The sequence below is a fragment of the Vulpes vulpes genome, chromosome 16, assembly GCF_048418805.1.
Source record: "Vulpes vulpes isolate BD-2025 chromosome 16, VulVul3, whole genome shotgun sequence".
Lineage (NCBI taxonomy): Eukaryota > Metazoa > Chordata > Mammalia > Carnivora > Canidae > Vulpes > Vulpes vulpes.
In genome coordinates this window covers 73,228,792-73,247,608 of record NC_132795.1, presented here as the reverse complement: position 1 = coordinate 73,247,608, position 18,817 = coordinate 73,228,792, and the positions used below count along the sequence as shown (strand labels likewise).

At 35.7% G+C, this 18,817-nt stretch overlaps 1 protein-coding gene across 1 annotated transcript in view; it reads right to left on the bottom strand.

The window, feature by feature from the left end:
• The window catches only part of TMEM131 (transmembrane protein 131), a 229,943-nt gene that overhangs the window by 51,807 nt on the left and 159,319 nt on the right, over positions 1-18,817 (bottom strand). Inside the window, exons 11-17 of the mRNA XM_072742147.1 lie at positions 17,935-17,996; positions 8,771-8,879; positions 5,333-5,441; positions 4,141-4,294; positions 3,877-4,047; positions 2,735-2,845; positions 2,508-2,642 (exon numbers count right to left, since the gene is read on the bottom strand). Coding sequence (XP_072598248.1) covers positions 2,508-2,642; positions 2,735-2,845; positions 3,877-4,047; positions 4,141-4,294; positions 5,333-5,441; positions 8,771-8,879; positions 17,935-17,996 — 851 coding nt within the window. The remainder of the gene's footprint in view (positions 1-2,507; positions 2,643-2,734; positions 2,846-3,876; positions 4,048-4,140; positions 4,295-5,332; positions 5,442-8,770; positions 8,880-17,934; positions 17,997-18,817) is intronic.

The window sequence follows — 18,817 nt, the reverse complement described above, 5'->3', positions numbered from 1 at the left end:
CTGTTGTCAAGGGACTTACTCTCTTCTTCTAGGGGGTTTTATGGTTTCAGGTCTTAAATTTAACTGTTTCATCCATTCTGAGTTGATTTTTGTGGGTGGTGTGTGACAGTGGTTGTCCACTTTCCTTCTGTCAGTACTTTTTTCAATTGTGAAATTCCCAAAGAAAAGTAATTCATTTTTTGAAGTTGTACTTTAATTATTAGTTATATTTTATCGAGAATTCATATTTAGCTTAAAATAACAAATGTTGATACACCAAAGGTATGCACATTCTTCTTTTAAGAAGTGTTTTCTGTGTGTTGATTTTGTGGCAATTCTAATACTTTCTACTGTATAGACTGCCTAAATCAGAACACAGGTCTGAAGAGCACACAGTTGTTGGCACTGTGTGTTTCATAAGGAACAAGACCGTAATTTAGCTCACAGGTTTGCTTTTGGGAAAACAATCAAAAGTTTAAGCATTATAAGCTTAAAAAAACATCATTTTGTGGAATTGCTATTTTGAAGTTGGCACCTCACTACAACTTCTTTTAAGATTCCTAACAATGATCTCATCTTTCTGTCCTTTGTTTTTAAATTTATAGTTTTATATACAAGCTAATTCTAAAGCCTAAATTGTCTAACAAGCTTTATGCTATTAAATGGACTTCTCAAATTTACATAGTATGTGTTAACATATGCTATTTATGGCTAGGAATGATCCAGTTTTCTAGAATTATTAGATTTATAATGTCTTACTAGGAAATAGTAAAATTCAACCAAATAGGAGTGGATATACATATGATTTTACTCTAACTTCACTGTTGAATATATTAATGGCTGGCTTAATTATTATCATTTTTCTACATTCTATTTTTATTAAAAATAAAACCCTAGCTGGAGTGAAAATATTACTTCTCATGGACATATACTTCTTTGTTTTAAAAGGATGCTTTATTTTTGAATCAAATTTAAAACAGATTATTAAAATATAAAGAGCCATAAATTACCACTGTTCACAAATATCTGATTATGTAGCTTGAATGCTACATAGTTGCAATTAGAATATACATTATTTAAAAATGTTTTCCACTATTTCATGAATCCTCTTCCAAGTTATTACAATCATTTATAATTTTTTTTTTTTTTTTTTTAGTTTTATTTATTTATGATAGTCACAGAGAGAGAGAGAGAGAGAGGCAGAGACACAGGCAGAGGGAGAAGCAGGCTCCATGCACCGGGAACCCGACATGGGATTCGATCCCGGGTCTCCAGGATCGCGCCCCGGGCCAAAGGCAGGCGCCAAACCGCTGCGCCACCCAGGGATCCCCTATTTATAATTTTTTATTTGTAAATTTTATTTACTAATTTTTTATTTGTAAATTCAATAATAAGATCATGATTTACTTTATGCATTTGATGGTTTCCAGGTATTTGAAATTATTCATAACGCTATTACAAACATCTTGATTCTCACAGCTTTTAGTTCTTTTTAAAAATTTTTAATTTTAATACTGTTTTATAATATATCCAAATTATTAACATTTTAACATGTAATCAATATTAAAAATTATTTACAATCCAAAACTAAGTCTTCAAATCTAGTGTGTATTTGACACAAGACATCTTAACTGAGATTAGCCACATTTCAAGGGCTCAGTAGCCACCTGTTAATTAGTTGCTACCATCTTGGGCAGCACAGTTTTATACCAGTGAGCTCTTTAAATTACTTCTATGGGAAGAATTCCCAGAAGTGGTACATACTGCCAAACTGCCCTCCAAAAGGATCCTTCTACCACAAATTATTTAAATAAATTTTTATATCCTATGGCATTCCATAGAAGTGTATTTGTTAATCATCTCTGTGCTTAAGAACATTTTCTCTTTCTTTTGTAAAACAGCCATAAGAAATTCTTTCCTTAACTTATAGATATGTTACGCTCCTTCTCACACAAGGTAACTCTACTAGTTCTGTTCTGAGTAGGTATAAACTCCAAGTTCCACTTTCACTAGTGGCAAGGGCTTTTACTGACATATCTGTTTTCTTTTGTTTCATCATGCTCTTTAGTGACCAAATGTACATATTTATAAGATAGAATAAAAGTACATGGGCAGATCTACTAACGGATCAAACAATGTTTGTCTTACTGATACTCTCTTCTAATTGAAAGCAATTTCTACCAATGTGCAGGGCTATCTCTTTTGCCAAATAAATTCAATGAACATAGCTTTAGTTTAGTACTAATGGGAATTTCTCTTATAATGACATTTGTGTTACAAAAAAATTATTTAGATTTTGTTACAGAAGCATTCATGACAAAGTAGAACTTAACTTCTTTGGGTTTCAAGTGCCCTAGTCATAAGAGGGGGTTGAAGCAGACTACCCACAGAACATTTTAATATCAAATAACTGATGCTAGTATGAGTTTCATAAAAATATTAGTTCAAGTATGCGTCACAGAAATAGTCTTTTATTTGGTGTTAGACATACATCTAAGTTTAAGCAAACAATAAGAGAGTTTACTTACTGATGATTGCTCTGATAAAGAGGATTTTTCTAATTCTGGAAGGCTTGCAATTATTGTAGTTCTATTGCCTCTTTCAGTAGCTACGAGTTCTATTGATAAACCGTCTCCTATGATGTGCCAACTTTTTATAGCCAACTTAAAAAAGAGAAAGATAGGAATGGGATTATTGCAGCACTGGTAGAAAACCCTTAAATGTGATTTAGAATAAAAACAGATTCTTTTTTTACCTCAATTGGATTGCTGTTTATAATTGCAAATAAAATATTACTTGCTTCTGTAGCACTCAATATGCCAAAATCTATGAAACGTTCCTCTATTTTGGGGGGTAATACAAAGTACTGAAAGATATAAAGAACTAGATTAAACATTAAATCACACTTATATAAAAGCATGTTATCAAGAGAAAGTAGTTTTATGGACATACTAAGGTTTCTATATTTTATGTCAATATACACATATACACACACATATAAAATATAATTAAGAATTCTGTGCAATGAAGTATTTTGAGTAATCAGAAATGAAAACACTCATAGTCTTTATTGAATAACTATTTCTCCTCTGAAGGCACATAAAAGAAGCAGGAAGCTTAAGTACTAGGGAAGAGTAAGTAGAGCCCCAGAAGATTAGGGAAAAAGTCCCTGGTCTCAGTAAATATTATGCATTCATGAGAGCAGCCACAAATATATAATCACTCAAGCAAAACAAATGAAGGAGTGGAATAATACTGAAAAGTCCCTCAGCTCTGAAATTCTTATTGATGTCAGCTTTTTAGAGAAGTATATCTCTATGTGTTCTAATTTTCTTTTTATCTTTCTTATCAGTTTCATCTCTTATCTAAAGTTCTTTCGTTGATTATCCTAAGGATAGCTTAGTTCGGATTTTTTTTCCTGGCTTATGTTCTGCATCAGAAAGACTTTTCTTCTTTCTTGCTATTCCAACTGTGTCTTTACCACCTTACTTTATTATTTGTTTCTTTTCTTTCTGCTATCTTTCCTGGTTTTGCTCACCATTTCCTTAAGTAATTCCCTCTTTGCCCTTCTTGTGTTATTTTTTCCCTGCTTATTATTTTCTTCCACCTAGTTTCCCCATGATTATAACAGTATAAAAGCAAAACCAAGAGAAAGCACAACGTGGAAAAGTTCTAAGTGCCAACTGTAACAAAGGGACTCAGCTGTGTCACAAGAGCTGGCTGCTGGGAAGGGTGAAAAGCAGCTATCTTGGCAGAACCGAGAGAGGAGGGATTAGAGTAACTTCTAGAGCTCAGAAAATGCAAAGTTTAAGCATGTACAAAATGATCTCCTAATACCATCTGGACACACAAAAGATGGCTGGGAGCTTAACTTTTAAAGGTAGGTAACATACTTACATCTAAAAAGCCTGTATATACCCGCACAGGTAAATGAAATTTAGAGGCATTGGTAATAAGTAAAATATTGTTATCTATGTGCATGGATGATGTGGATGGCATAAAAAACAGAGTAAAAATGTATCCTGATTCATTTGGAAGAATTAAGACTGGTTTGCTGAAGTTGTGAACCTAGGAAATGAGGGGAGAGAAAAAAAACAATGGGTCAGCATCATCTAGTTGGTAGAGCAGGAAAATGAAGAGTATGGGGGTTCCCAGACATACTTTAAACATTGTCTTGGCTTCTTCTGGTAGCAACACATCATGAATGAGGATCGCAAAGCTGAAAGTGTTAGTCAGGTAAATTGGCCTTTCCACAGGGTCAGCAGGACTGTCTCGGATGTGAAATAATGTGGCAGCATGATCAAATCCCAGATACCTATTTGAAAAAACATAAACAAAATAAATCATTTTTATCTCCATGTGTGTGAATTTAAAATCCAAGTTCTTCTGTTGTAATAATTTTACAATTTTCTGTTGTAGCATTAAGGCCTGTTACTAGAGAATTAGAACTATGAATATTTCAAGCCTGAGCGCATGATTTAAAACAGCTTGCAAAATATCAACATGTACATAAAGGATCATTCTCTACTTAATCACATGCAACCAAACAATTAAAATCAAGAACATATTAACGGAAGGTTTTAAGCTACTTAAAAAGATCATGTTTATCATTTAATTGCAACCAGCATTGTTAAAATGAGTCCCTACAAATTTGGATATTAAACTATTATTGTTTCAAGTATAATCAGAAAATGAACTATATATTATTACCAATTTATAAAAGGTTGTAATTCTGGAACACTGATTACAAGTTTATAAAGGAATACAAATTATTTTGTTTCAAGTGACAATATATTTTAACAACAAGACACAACTGCTTGTATGTTACAAAAAGAATTACAGAAAGGAAATAGCTCCAATGATTTAAATATTATTTAAATATCACTATTTCATTTTTCTATTGCATTAATGAATCACTAAGACTTCATTTAAGCCCAAATCATACCATCCCATTTATCTTTTTCTTCCAAAAAAAGTAAAAACAGGAAAATTTTCTCCTTTATATAGAAAGTTGTTCTTTTCAACAATACTTTCACGGAGCTTATGTGAATTTGGCTACTACTTTTGCTAAGGTCAATTAGCAGGAAAACAGAATTTACTGATTAGTGAAAAGTTATAAATCTTATTATTATTATTTTTTAAAATTTTATTTATTTATGATAGTCATACACACAGAGAGAGAAAGAGAGAGGCAGAGACACAGGCAGAGGGAGAAGCAGGCTCCATGTACTGGGAGCCCGATGTGGGATTCGATCCTGGGTCTCCAGGATAGCGCCCCCTGGGCCAAAGGCAGGCGCTAAACCGCTGCGCCACCCAGGGATCCCTATAAATCTTATTTTAAAGAGAAACTTACCCATCTAAAACTTCCGCTTGATATGGTATTTCGAGTTTAGAATAACTCTTTTCCTTTGCTTTAACAGTTATTTTCCCAGAAAACTGAGATGGTTTTCTTGCCTTTGATGCTAAAAGGAAACATAATAATCTCTGTCAGCTTTTGATACCAGGGTTTATTCACAGGAGGATGAGCGTGATGCAGACTGACAAAATCTTTTAACAACAAAGTTGAGCTTTCAGACTGGCAAACAGGAGATTTCTACAACATTTTACATCAAATATCACATTTTTCATCCAAAAAGGGAAAAATATTTTAATTTTCCTGTAATGGGATTAAACAGATAAGGAATTAGCAAGTGGAGATAAGAGGAAAAAACACTCGATTTGAGCTCCTTCCCTTTAGCCCTAAGCTGTGGCTTTCCTTACACTAGAGCTTTTCACCCTGGGCACTATTAACGTTTTAGGCCAGGTTAGATCTTTCTAGAGTGCAGGGGCTGTCCATCCTGTGCATTGAAGAATGCTTAGCAGCATCACAGGCCTCTACCTGCTTGCTAGGCGGCAGTAACAGCCCCTAGATGTGACAACCAAAAATGTTTGTGGACACTGCCAAATATACCCTGGCCTGGGAGGCAAAACTGGCTCCTATTGAGATCCACTGGTTTATAGCTATATTAAGAATAACATTCCTTATATGCTAGACTCTTGTTATAAATATCAGTAAAGTAGCATTGTACAAGAAGTGCCAGGTGTCATGAGTTAGGACTTCCTGTATTAGCCAACCCCAGCTCATAGTATAAGGCCCTCCCTGCCATCATACTGTCCTCAGATATGAAGCAAAATCCTTAGATTTTGTGGCAATTATGAATAATTCCCTCTGTGATTACAGAAATAGATTCGGTTGGATCCAATCTGGATACCCATCAGATGTTCCTTTCAAAGCAAATAAAGAAGCTGTTTTAACTTTATGCTGTTTAAGGTACTTCAGGAACACTTCTAGTTAGGAGAATTTATCTGTGAGTTCTGCAAATGTGCATTATTCAACTTTAGCAGAAAAAAAAAGAAAAATAAGAAAATGGTATGACATCTAGTATGTGGCTAAGCAGATAGTGACTTCAGATTTTTAAAACTCCCATTAAGCCCCATTTCTTTTTGCTTGCTGTATAGCCATGACTGGGTTTATTATTTTAGGAGGCTTTACAATATTCCCTTATGCACAGGGGGGGTGGAAGGAGAGGTGTGAGTTGAAAGGTCAAGGGATTTTCCCATGATAATAAAAACCATTTTTAAGAAATGTAGCATTTGCTTTAAAAGATACTTTTCCTTTTACTAATATTACACAATTTAAGAAACATTTATTTTTTTAAAGAATTTTATTATTTTTGTAATTTTATTTATTTGTCAAAGAGAGAGAGAAAGCACAATCAGGGAGATCAGGAGAGAGAGAAGCAGAATCCCCACTGAGCAGGGAGCCTGATGTGGGGTTTGTGGGTCCTGGGATCATGACCTGAGCCAAAAGTGAATGCTTAACTGACTGAGCCTCCCAGGTGCCCCAAGAAAGACTTTTTTTTAGAATCTGTGACCTCAGAGAGCCAACAATACTGACACTCATTTATCTCAAGAAGGGAAACATTCACTAGGTTGTTGAATCAGGAACTGGAGAAGAAGAGCTTGAGAGAACTATATAGCACACCCGCTCCTGGTGTGCAACTCCCCCACTGCTTGGATTTAACAGAAGGATGGATCCTTCTCAGGGTCTCAGTTCTCAGTGTCAGGAATTACTACTGCCTACTCTCAGTGAGAGAAGAGAAGAGAATGCACTTGCTGATGCTGATACTGGTAGATGTGACTGTAGTATCCCAGCAACAGAGAAGACAATTTATCATAAATCTGGAAATAACTGTGGCATCAAAATCCTCTACAATACTATTTTTTGATAGCTGGGTTATGAAAGTATGACACATATTTAATCTTGATTTCTTCAGGAGTTTTCTCCGATCTCAAACAGGATGAACACTAAAGCTTGGCACACAGCCTGTGCACTGCTCCAGATCCTCCCCAGAACTCTTCATGTAAAAGAGTGCAGATGCTGTTGCAAACACTGTACAGTCTTGCAGTATTCCTTTTTATTTATTTTTTATTGGAGTTCAATTTGCCAACATATAGCATAACACCCAGTGCTCATCCCATCCAGTGCCCCCCTCAGTGCCCGTCACCCAGTCACCCCCACCCCCGCCCACCTCCCTTTCTACCACCCCTTGTTCGTTTCCCAGAGTTAGGAGTCTCTCATGTTCTGTCTCCCTTTCTGATATTTCCCACTCATTTTTTCTCCTTTCCCCTTTATTCCCTTTCACTATTTTTTATATTCCCCAAATGAATGAGACCATATAATGTTTGTCCTTTTCCAATTGCCTTATTTCACTCAGCACAATACCCTCCAGTTTCATCCACGTCGAAGCAAATGGTGTGTATTTGTCATTTCTAATGGCTGAGTAATATACTTGGTAGGTCACAGTGATCAAACACTCTCTTCTGATGAGGAGTGTGGCTGTGAAATGTGAGCTATGAGCAGAGAGGTGGCTTCATCATAAAGCCAAAGCGTAAGCTTCAGGGCTCCTCACTTGCAAGAGCCCTTATGAGAAAAGCCCCATTTGAGTGGCAGTGCTCATTGAGTATAATTATATAAACAGTTAAGCAGCCATTAAATCATTATTTTAAAAACTTTGTGATAGCAAACTCAATAAATGTTCTAGTAAAGTGGGCAAAACTGAATAAAAATATGCAATTAAAATATGTTAAAGCATGGGTTAACATTTCAAATGTCAAAATACATAATATACAAGTCTGAAATAATAGTTAATTTTTTTCAGTTCTCTAATTTGACAATGCTATCATAAAGGTTATTTTAGGTTAGGCAGAACTGTCTGCCTTGTTTAAAAAGCCAGTACATGAAACTGTTATGGAGAATACTTTATTTCTATTCTCAAATTCAAACATGCTTCTGAAATTCAAATACATTATTACTCAATTACAAAAAATGACATAAGGCAAAGCTTACTAGTTATATATGTGAAAACGCAGATCACAAAAATTTAATTACAATTCTAATGTATTTGCTAATACTAATTTCAGTTTATGAACTTGCATTTTCTTTTGTGAAGCAATCAAATAAGAGTTTGTAATGGTTTATAAAGAGGTGATGGAGATTAAGGAGTGCATTTGCTGAAATGACCCCAGGGTGTTGTATGGAAGTGTTGAATTACTACACTGTACATCTGAAACTAATATTACACTGTATGTTAACTAATTGGAATTCAAAGAGAAATGAAAAAAAAAAACCTAAGTTGTAATGTAAAATCTGACTGTAAAATGATGTTTCTATATTAAGATGTCAATATACATGCCTTCTAGTTTACCAAAATAAGATCACTTCATCAGAGAGAGAAAGCTAAATACTTACCATCAAAACTGATACTTGCAACCTTGGTATATTTACTTTCTGAAGCTTTTAATGTAATTGGTTTAAAGTGTACCGTTATAGCATCATTTTGTGGTGTAGGTCGAACACTCTGCAAACAGAACAATATATATAGCATTATTTTAGTTTAATGGTTCAGTTACATTACACTGGAAGAGTGTACTGGAAAAGCAAAGCAGAACCAAAATTGGAAAAGATTATGTGCTCCCTTTAAATAGAATAAGCCACGCTGACACCACTTCACATTAATTTCATTAGAATATCTTCATGAAATAAAATGATGGCCAGAAGAAAAGTATACGATAGGTGAGTATGAAAATCTGGAGACAAACCAGGGTAGACACTGGGTATGAATACATAAAACAGAAAATAAAGGTATTTATTTTCTAAATAAGTGCCCAATTCATATATGAGAGGAAGAGATGTGATAGGGTGCCTCTTAAAGAACTTCACAATACCAAATGTAATATCCTGACTATATGAAGATATAAGAAGAATAAACATGAATTTGGAAGCTGGCACTCCACTGCAAAAGCAGTTTTGCAGATCCCACTTTTGGTGGTGCTTTCTCTATGTCTCTAGGATGTGGCTGTGCAAGTGAGGTATGCCGCTGTCACCAGGCAGGGCTAAGCTCGCAGCTGTGGGCCTGAGGAGTAGTGTGGACTGAAGGGCTTTTTAGCATGGAGAGGTCAGAACAGTTCAAACTTAAAAAATAAAATCTTTCTATTCAACAAATTAACCTTTAATAACAAACACAGTAAAAGCTTACATTTTTGGAGCAAGCCAGAAAAATAAATGCATTTTAAGGTGCAGTTACTTTTTTATTATCCTTACTGACACAAAGCATTTGTCATCAGAAGGAACCTTAAAGATCGCTACCTGATTCCCTGTTTTACAGATGATGAGAACCTTGCAATGTGGAGTGGTATTTCAATAGCTAGTCACCAAGAGGTGGGGCTGGAAACCAGATGCTCTGAGTTGGTCCAGGGTCTGGGCCCTTTACTTGGCATCTAGTGCCTAAACATATATTAATGAAGTCATGGTATTGTACACAAATCTTGATCAATAATCTTCCTTTAGAATTCAATTAGAATCTTACTTCGGTCTTAAAACCCTTCTAGGCGGAATCCCTGGGTGCTCAGCAGTTTGGCGCCTATCTTTGGACCAGGGCATGATCCTGGAGTCCCGGGATCGAGTCCCACATCAAGCTCCCTGCATGGATCCTGCTTCTCCCTCTGCCTGTGTCTCTGCCCCGCCCCCCCTCTCTGTATCTCTCATGAATAAGTAAATAAAATCTTAAAAAACAAACAAACAAAAAAAAACTTTGAGGGTTTTTGGTGAATTTTCAGGGGCTTTATAAAATTATTGTCAAAGCCTTATGTTTCTCATAGAAAGAACACAGTTCTCTTCTGTGACCCTTACCAGGTGTGCCTGCTAACATGAGCGCAGTCAGATCCCTGCAGGTCACCCAAGTTCTTTCCCCGGCTCCCTACCCCCCCTTTCAGTTGATCCACAAAAGTGGAATCTGACTAAATTGAATAAGGGGCAGTTGCATGAAGGCAGAAGAAGCACCTGAGAAGAGTAGGAATAAAAACTGCTCATTTTGCATTGTGTTCGCGATCAGAGGGAACAAAGCTGGTTATACACGTGATTACGGATACTGCTTTTACACCAGACAGCAGGGCACCTCCCTTTTCATTGGTGGTTAGTCTTTATTGGGTCTGAAATGATGGTGCTAAGGATGGTTCTGCAGTTTTCTGAGCTGGAAATCTTAATAGCCTGAGCTCTTGGCCTTAGGCTCTCTCAGGATTTTAACTTTTATCTTTCTTCTGAATTTCTCATTTGCTTTTGAATCTCTACTTGGGGCTGCAAGTGGATTTGTTCATATTGATATATTCATTATCAATAAGCTTGCTGTTAGTAGCAATCATTTAAGATACAAATTTCTTCATTCCTTGAAGCTTGTGTGTGCACGTCTATTATTTTTAACAATAAAACAAAGCAGTTTGATCTGTGAGATAAACTACAAAATGGAAAGGTTTCATATACTATACTACTACACTAATGCTTCTTCCAAATGAAAGGAAGGCAGCACAGAAGTAAATATGAGTGCCACAGTGATCCTTCATGCAACAAAAGGATATTAACTATTTAACTAGAAGTGTCAGTTTGAGTAAGCTGTCTTACTCTGGGCCTTATTTTTCCTGCCTCTCACTAGGGAGATTGGATTAGGTATTTTGTAAGATTCTATCTATCTACAAAGTATTGTGATTTTATTAATTTTGTTCTTTTTTCAAATGAGCCATTTTCATCCTGAGGTCATTTGTTAGAGAGATGATCAGAAGAAGTTCTGTAGTTTGCAGAGGACTTCCACATGCTCTACTGAACATGACAAAGCAGCAATGGAATCCTGACCATTTTCAAACATGCTTAAAGTGGCAGTTCAGTAGTAACAACCATAACACTTTTTGAGCGTTATTAGCCTGCACAATACCATATTAGAAACAACTAAGCAATGGTATTTTGTTAAAATATAGTCACTGTAAGCTGTTTGTGGGAATGCAAACTGGTGCAGTCACTCTGGAAAACAGTATGGAGGTTCCTCAAAAAGTTAAATTAGAGCTACCCTATGATCCAGCAATTGCACTACTAGTCATTTATCTGAGGATACACATATAGTGGTTCTAAGGTATACACACACTCCAATGTTCAGAGCAGCAAAGTCCACAATAGCCAAAGTATGGAAAGAGCCCAGATGTCCACTGACAGATGAATGGATAAAGAAGATGTGGTGTGTATGTATGTATGTATGTATGTGTATATATATATATATGTATATATAAAATGGAATACTACCCAGCCATCAAAAAGAATGAAATCTTGCCATTTGCAACGATGTGGATGGAACTAGAGGGTATTATGCTAAGAGAAATAAGTCAGTCAGAGAAAGACAAAGACCATATGATCTCACTCATATGTGGAATTTAAGAAATAAAACAGGTGAACCTAGAGGAAGGGAAGGAAAAATAAAATAAGATGAAAACAGAAAAGGAGGCAAACCATAAGAGATTCTTACCTATAGGAAACTGAGGATTGCTGGAGGGGAGATGGGTGGAGGGATGGGGTAACAGGGTGATGGGCATTAAGGAGAGCATTTCATGTAGTGAGTACTGGATATTAAATGCAACTGATCAATCACTAAACTCTAGCTCTGAAACTAATGTTAATTAAACTGAATTTAAATAAAAAAATTTAAAAATACGCTCACTGTTAAGTAGTAAGATCTTAGAACACCTGATGAAAAATATTTTTCTCACATGAAATATATTACTTTAAGGATTTCCTTATTACAGGACATTTTTTATATTCAGTATTATTGCCATTATATATATGTATTATACCAATAGTAAACAAATATTCAACTGACTTATGTTCCATATGAATGATCTCAATTGTTCACTTATTATCATTGGAAAAAAAACTACAAGCCTAAATCAGTTAAAATCCTTTTTTTTTTTTTTTAAAGATTTTATTTATTCATGAGACACAGAGAAAGAGAGAGAGAGAGGCAGAGACATAGGCAGAGGGAGAAGCAGGCTCCATGCAGGGAGCCCGATGTGGGACTCAATCCCGGGACTCCAGGATCACGCCCTGAGCCGAAGGCAGACACTAAACCGCTGAGCCATCCAGGGAACCCTAAAATCCATTTTTCAAGGAAACAAAAACAAAGGCAAACAAATAAAACACTTAAATAGTTGGCTCATTCTGGTGGCTTTAAAGAAAAAATAATAGATGATCATTAACTTGTATTAAGCATATTTACACTAACAATCTGTTTTACTATTAATCACTAACTGTTGCTTACTAAAGATAATTGAGAAGTGGAAAAAAATATGGCAAGATTCCCAGGAAAGGCAGCTTGCACATGTTCTAAATATAGTTCTAGCCTTTTCTCATGATATTCATACACAACTATGCTCAGTAACTCTCAATTCAGATTCAAAGGCCCAGGACATTCTGAAACTATTTACAAAAACATCTGAACAAGCAAGGAAAATAACCTTTCAGCAAGTAACAATTGTATTTTTAACAATAGGTACACAAATTCACTAAAGCTCATATGAAGATGATAGTGGCAAAACTGAGATTATCTATCTATCTATCTATCTATCTATCTATCTATCTATCTATCTATCTATCTATCTATGATTTTTACTCATCAATCAGCAAGGAAACGTTGTACTTATGTTCCTCTTAAGATATCTCAAGCAAATTTGTTCCATCATTTATATCACACTGCTTTTTTATGTGGTGCAGAAAATCATATTCTCAAAGTTGCACTACAATGTCAGGGAGGCTTGAACCTGGGCATTTTGTCCATTCACAGGTGAGAAACTCTTATTTTGAGCCACTTGCTTTAGGACTCCCATATCTAGAAAGATGAGGATACTCTGGATTCCTGGAAGGGGAATTAAAAAACCCTTCAGCTTCTAGTAACACCTAGTTTATCCTAAGATGTTACGTATTTGTGAAATGGACAGAGGTAGGGGCACTTCTAAAAATGTCAGTCTCTATGTGTGGTATATTATGCAGAAAAATAGAGGGAAAAAAAAACCTTAGGAAGCTCTCTTAAAACTCTGTTTCCACAGTAGATGCATTTGTCCTTGGGCAATACAGTAAGAAGTCTAAGCTAACAAACATTATCTCAAATGGACCAGTGCAACAGATTTCCAACTCACTGTAGGGCACTTTCCACAAAGTAGCTACTATGACTTTTACGACACATAAATCAGATGATCTTACTCCCTTGCTTAAAATTCTAGAATTTGCTGTTGCACTTATAATAAAATCTAAATACCTCTCAAAGCTCAGAAAGCCATGATGAACTCGTGGGCCCTCACCTTTTACACTCAACCCTTATTACTTGTTTCCCATGACATCCAAAGCTGTTTCTGCTGTGGGCCCAACTTCTAACTCTTCAGTTATTACCTCAAACATCGGCTTCTCAGAGACAACCCTAACTAAACCACCTCCCTCCCCCACACACATACATTCTGTTTCTTTTTTGTTAGAACTTGGTTCAATTTACAATTATGTTGTATACTTGTCATCAGTCTCCCAAGCTAAACGGTGAGCTCAATAGGGGCAGAAACCCTGGTTGTCTGATTTACCACTGTGTTCTCAGTACCTAGTATAGAAGCTGGCTTAGAGTTGACGTTCATTAGATATTTACTGGGTGAATAAAGGAAGAATGAATGAGGAAATAAGACAAAACTACCAAAACACTGGTAGAGTGTAGGCTCTGGACATTAGAAAAAATACAAGCACAGGTACCTACAGATGCAGATATACAGACAAATATTACAGATCAATGTTTTTAGTAGAAATACTGAATATGAAATTAAAATGATATATCTGTAAAGATTCAATTGATATCATTATATACTAACATACACTTTCAAGTAACTTGAGTTTTTACAGTTGAAGAAGTCGCTTCAAAAAAAAAAAAAAAGCTTTGATTCATTTTCCTTCTTTGAAAAACTAGAACCTGTGTATGTTATATAGGACTGCTGTATTAAATAAAGTAATCCGTGTAAAGAACCTGACCCAGAGTAAGAACAAAAATGTTGACTTATCATGTATCCTTAAAGGCGGAACATGGGACTCTTTCCTTCTAAGTTATAAGTAAATTGAATACTATGGTATTTTTTCATATTTTTATGATTAATTGATAATTTCATTTTAAAGAAAATGTTTATTGAAAAAGACATTTGTTTTGGCCCGTTCATTGTATGTAAAAAGTTAGAAAGATTGCTTGGGCTAAGTAAAAGCATTTTTTTCATCAAGTCTCTCAATTCTTCCATTTGGGGAAGTAACTGCAGGAATGAAGTCTGCCCAACATTAAAGTTCTTCTAACGACCCTGCATTGTGCCACGGTGTCCCACAGACAGAAGAAACCAGTCATGGACAAACAGCATGGAGAACACACAAAAATAAAAATTATCTGACATCTTGAACTGAGGCAATAGCCGGGTGATCCATCAACGACAGCCAGTGTCTGCCCTACAGCCAAAGAGCTGCTCTCCTCAGCCAGAGGGATCTCCAAATGTGCTGCCAGGAAGCTGTGCTATGAGATGCTTTCCCAGTGGAGAAAATACTTGAGCTTACCAGAGAGAAAAAGGGCTGGGAAGAGTGGTACACTAACCATTGATACAGTACATGTGCTGTATGTGGCCAACTGGGGCAAAGAATAAATCAGCATCAAAAAGTTCAAAGAAGGTAATAAGTTGCAGCCAAAGCAATCTAAACTAATCTAGCAGAAGGAATAATACTCTATTAGGGAGAAAACTTGGATAAACTAACCCAGAGAATTCTGAACATAAAGAATCACAATTCTGGATAAAGAAAGATTTTAAAATGTTAACCTGGAACAGCGATACTGAGACCTTTGCGTTTCATTTTAGGGAAAATCTAAAACGTGTGTTGTGTTTATGGCTGGGGAGGGAAGTCTAACTAACAGGTTTTCTAATTTTTTACTTTGCAAATGTGAGGGTGATGGTGGCAAGGAATCAAGGAGGGAATCTCCTACCTCTTACCATCTTTATTCATCACATAAAGGATGTTTTAATGGCAAATAGGGAAAATTAACAAAACAAAAAATTAGCTATTTTAAAATCAACAAAATTGACAACCTTAACTAGACTGACCAAAACCACGTTTTAAATACAGAGAAGACTAAATTACTAAAATCAAGAATGACTAAATTACTAAAATCGAGAATGAAAAAATAGATGTTACTATCTACTTCATAGGGACAAAAGAATTGTAAGGGAATGCTATGAACACTGGTATGCTAACCAATTAGGAACTTGAGACACAATGACATAATCCTTAGGAAGACATAAGCCACGGAAACTTAGGCAAGAAGAAACAAAATCTGAAAAGGCCTTAAGAAAATGAATTTCACAACTTCCCACAAAGAGAAACCCTGGCCCAGAGACTTCATCGGTGAATTCTACCAAACATTTAAGAGGAGTTAACACTAATCCTTCACAAACTCTTCCCAAAAATTGAAGAAGAGAGAATACTTCACAAATCATTCTACTGGAAGACAAAGATAACAACAGAGTTATCTACCACCTTTATAAGACAATAGATATTTTAACATCAAACAAAGAAAACAAGTGTATTATTGCATAACAGTCCTTATCTAGAAAGGGTGTTCATATTAACATACGTACAACTCACATTTATACTATTCTTATTTTGTTCATTTTTCTATAGACTTGTGAAAATGTCAATATAGTTAAAGAACCAAAACCAGTCACTAACCCCTCAATAAAGTAACAATCCGCCTTATGTATTTAGAAAGATGTAATTAATTACTGCTATAAATAGGAATTACAAAAAATCGTAGAACAGAAACATTCATTGAATATTTTGTTATGTAAAAGGTCATTATTGGAGAACATGTTGATAGTGGCATTCCATAGGGACTCTGAGGACAATCTTTCCAAAAACTGAATTAAAAAAAAAAAAAAAAATCGGGATCCCTGGGTGGCGCAGCGGTTTGGCGCCTGCCTTTGGCCCAGGGCGCGATCCTGGAGACCCGGGATCGAATCCCACATCAGGCTCCCGGTGCATGGAGCCTGCTTCTCCCTCCGCCTGTGTCTCTGCCTCTCTCTCTCTCTCTGTGACTATCATAAATAAATAAAAAATTAAAAAAAATAAAAATAAAAATAAATAAATAAAAAAAATCAAGTCACTGAATCAAAAAAAACAAAAAAGAATATATTTTTAAAAGCAAGCATATAAAAATATATGCACTATACTTGCTATTTAAGAAGAAAAATAACAAAAATAAGGGACATAATGCTGCTGTTTACTGCTTTTGTGTTTTGTTTCAATGGCATCAAGGTGGCCAGGTCAAAAGAACTGTTCCTCGTCATCTGTGGTGCAGTCCCAACCCTTGAGGACCCTTGAGGAAGCCATCTTCCTGTGATCACAGCAGGCCCAGGCAACTGCGTCACAGGTCTGTCAGCCTGCAATAGTGGACAGGCAGGAACTCTAACTGAGGCAGTTTCACAGCCCACTGTGGAGTGGGGGAAGTTCTCTATCAGGTCCCATCCCCTCAGTTCTTCTACCTAGCAGGAAAAAATACTAGGTCAGATGGCAGGACACTGCCTGGACTATGATCAGTGAGTACTGTTATCATACATTAATATGGTTACCTGGGATGACCATCTCTTGTCATAAACCCTCATTTAGGGTTTGTAAACTCTCTTCTCTTTGGTCTACTCCACTAGCTGGCAGTAAACTCTGGATTTGACCATGGATGGACAAAGGTCCTTTAAGTCTTATGCCCATTTGATGTATTTCATTTTATTAGAATTCTCTGAATTTTGGCTTCTGACATCACAGGTTATAATAAAAATGTACTGCCTTTTTCCATTATTCCCTATGTACGTTTCTTGGGGACTTTGCCAGGAGGTAAAGTTGTGGGCCAAACCAAAATTTGGATCTCTCTCTCTCTTTTTCCCCTAAAACTGTGTAATGGCTTCCCAATTCCACTGAAAGGCATAGAAGTCACTTGTTCTATGTGCATGTGTGAAAGGAAGAGAAGATCCTAGTCTATGGTCTGCTATCTAGTATGTATAATAGCTGCCAATTAGAAGGGGTCCCTTTGACAAATATTAACAGCATTCTAACATTACCTACCATATCTCTGCTTTATTATTTCTCTTCCCAATTCAACTGAACTTATTTTCCCCTTTCTTTTTACTTTATCCATATTTAACATCTAAAAACTAAACCTGATGGAATCCTTATAATCCATTTTTCTTTGTACCTGGTACACACCCTAGGATTTATTAGAATCCATAAGCCCCTTATATGATTCTGCCTAAAGAAGAAACTCAGGGACTTTGGTTCAGACTTAGCTTGGGGAAGATCACCTACTTTCCCTCTCATCCTTAAAATCTGTTGGTTACAGGCAGGCTAGGTTTTCACATAACATTTAGAACTGAAGTGTCACTAGGCCACCATAAAACAGAATCCTTTAGAGTAAGAGTTTAATTATTTTTAACTCTGTTGTAAGTTTAAAAACAAAGAATATATAAATTAGGAGAAAACAGATAAAAACTTACTGTTATTGGTACATCTTTTGTTCCCGAATTTAATAAATGAAGGTTTAAAACTTTTGGTAGATCTGTTAAAATTGAAGAAAAGAAATATTTCTTTAACAGGTGTGCTTTATAACAAGCTAGAATTTTTACCTTATTAGGTATCAGAATGAATCTATTCTAGAATGTGAAAAGAACTACAATCACATTAATAAAAAGAATGTGATTCTAACTCACAGATAGCAGTCACCTTACTCACAAGGATACAGTGTATTACAAGAACTGCCCCCTCCTAAATAACCACAAAAACAAAACAAAACACAATCTATTAGTGGAATTAGACATTATTACTAATCTTTTAGTTTTCTAGTAAAGCATAAGGAAGCAAATTGATAATGTGCAATGCGAAATTATATTAAAACTGAATCTAATTTTCAAAAAGTGGTCTTCAATCCTAAACAAATTCTAATTACATATGGACCACAGAAATTCCAAATTATTTCTATTTTTTCCTTAATAAATCCTTTAGCTTGAGTATTTTCAATTTTAGAATTTGATTATTTTCTTTGGCCACCTGGGGCAAAATTTAACATTTTTAGTATAATATAACTGAATAATCCATTTCTAAGTAAGAATCCAGAAGTAAAGCTTTTTATTTCCTTTCTGAAAAAGATTCAGTGTAACTGAACATGTGACAAACTGGATTCAAAAACTCAGAAACTACCTTCTGCCCCAATCTTCTGTTTGGAAGATTTACACTTATCTCGCGACCTTGCTTTCCCACCTGGTAAGCAATTGATGTCCCTCAGAGGAATGGGGTATGAACCTGTAAGGGCTTTGAGTTACCAACAGTAGCTTTCTACGTGATCCTGTGACCCACTGAAAGGTAACTTTCAAAGCTGAGTTA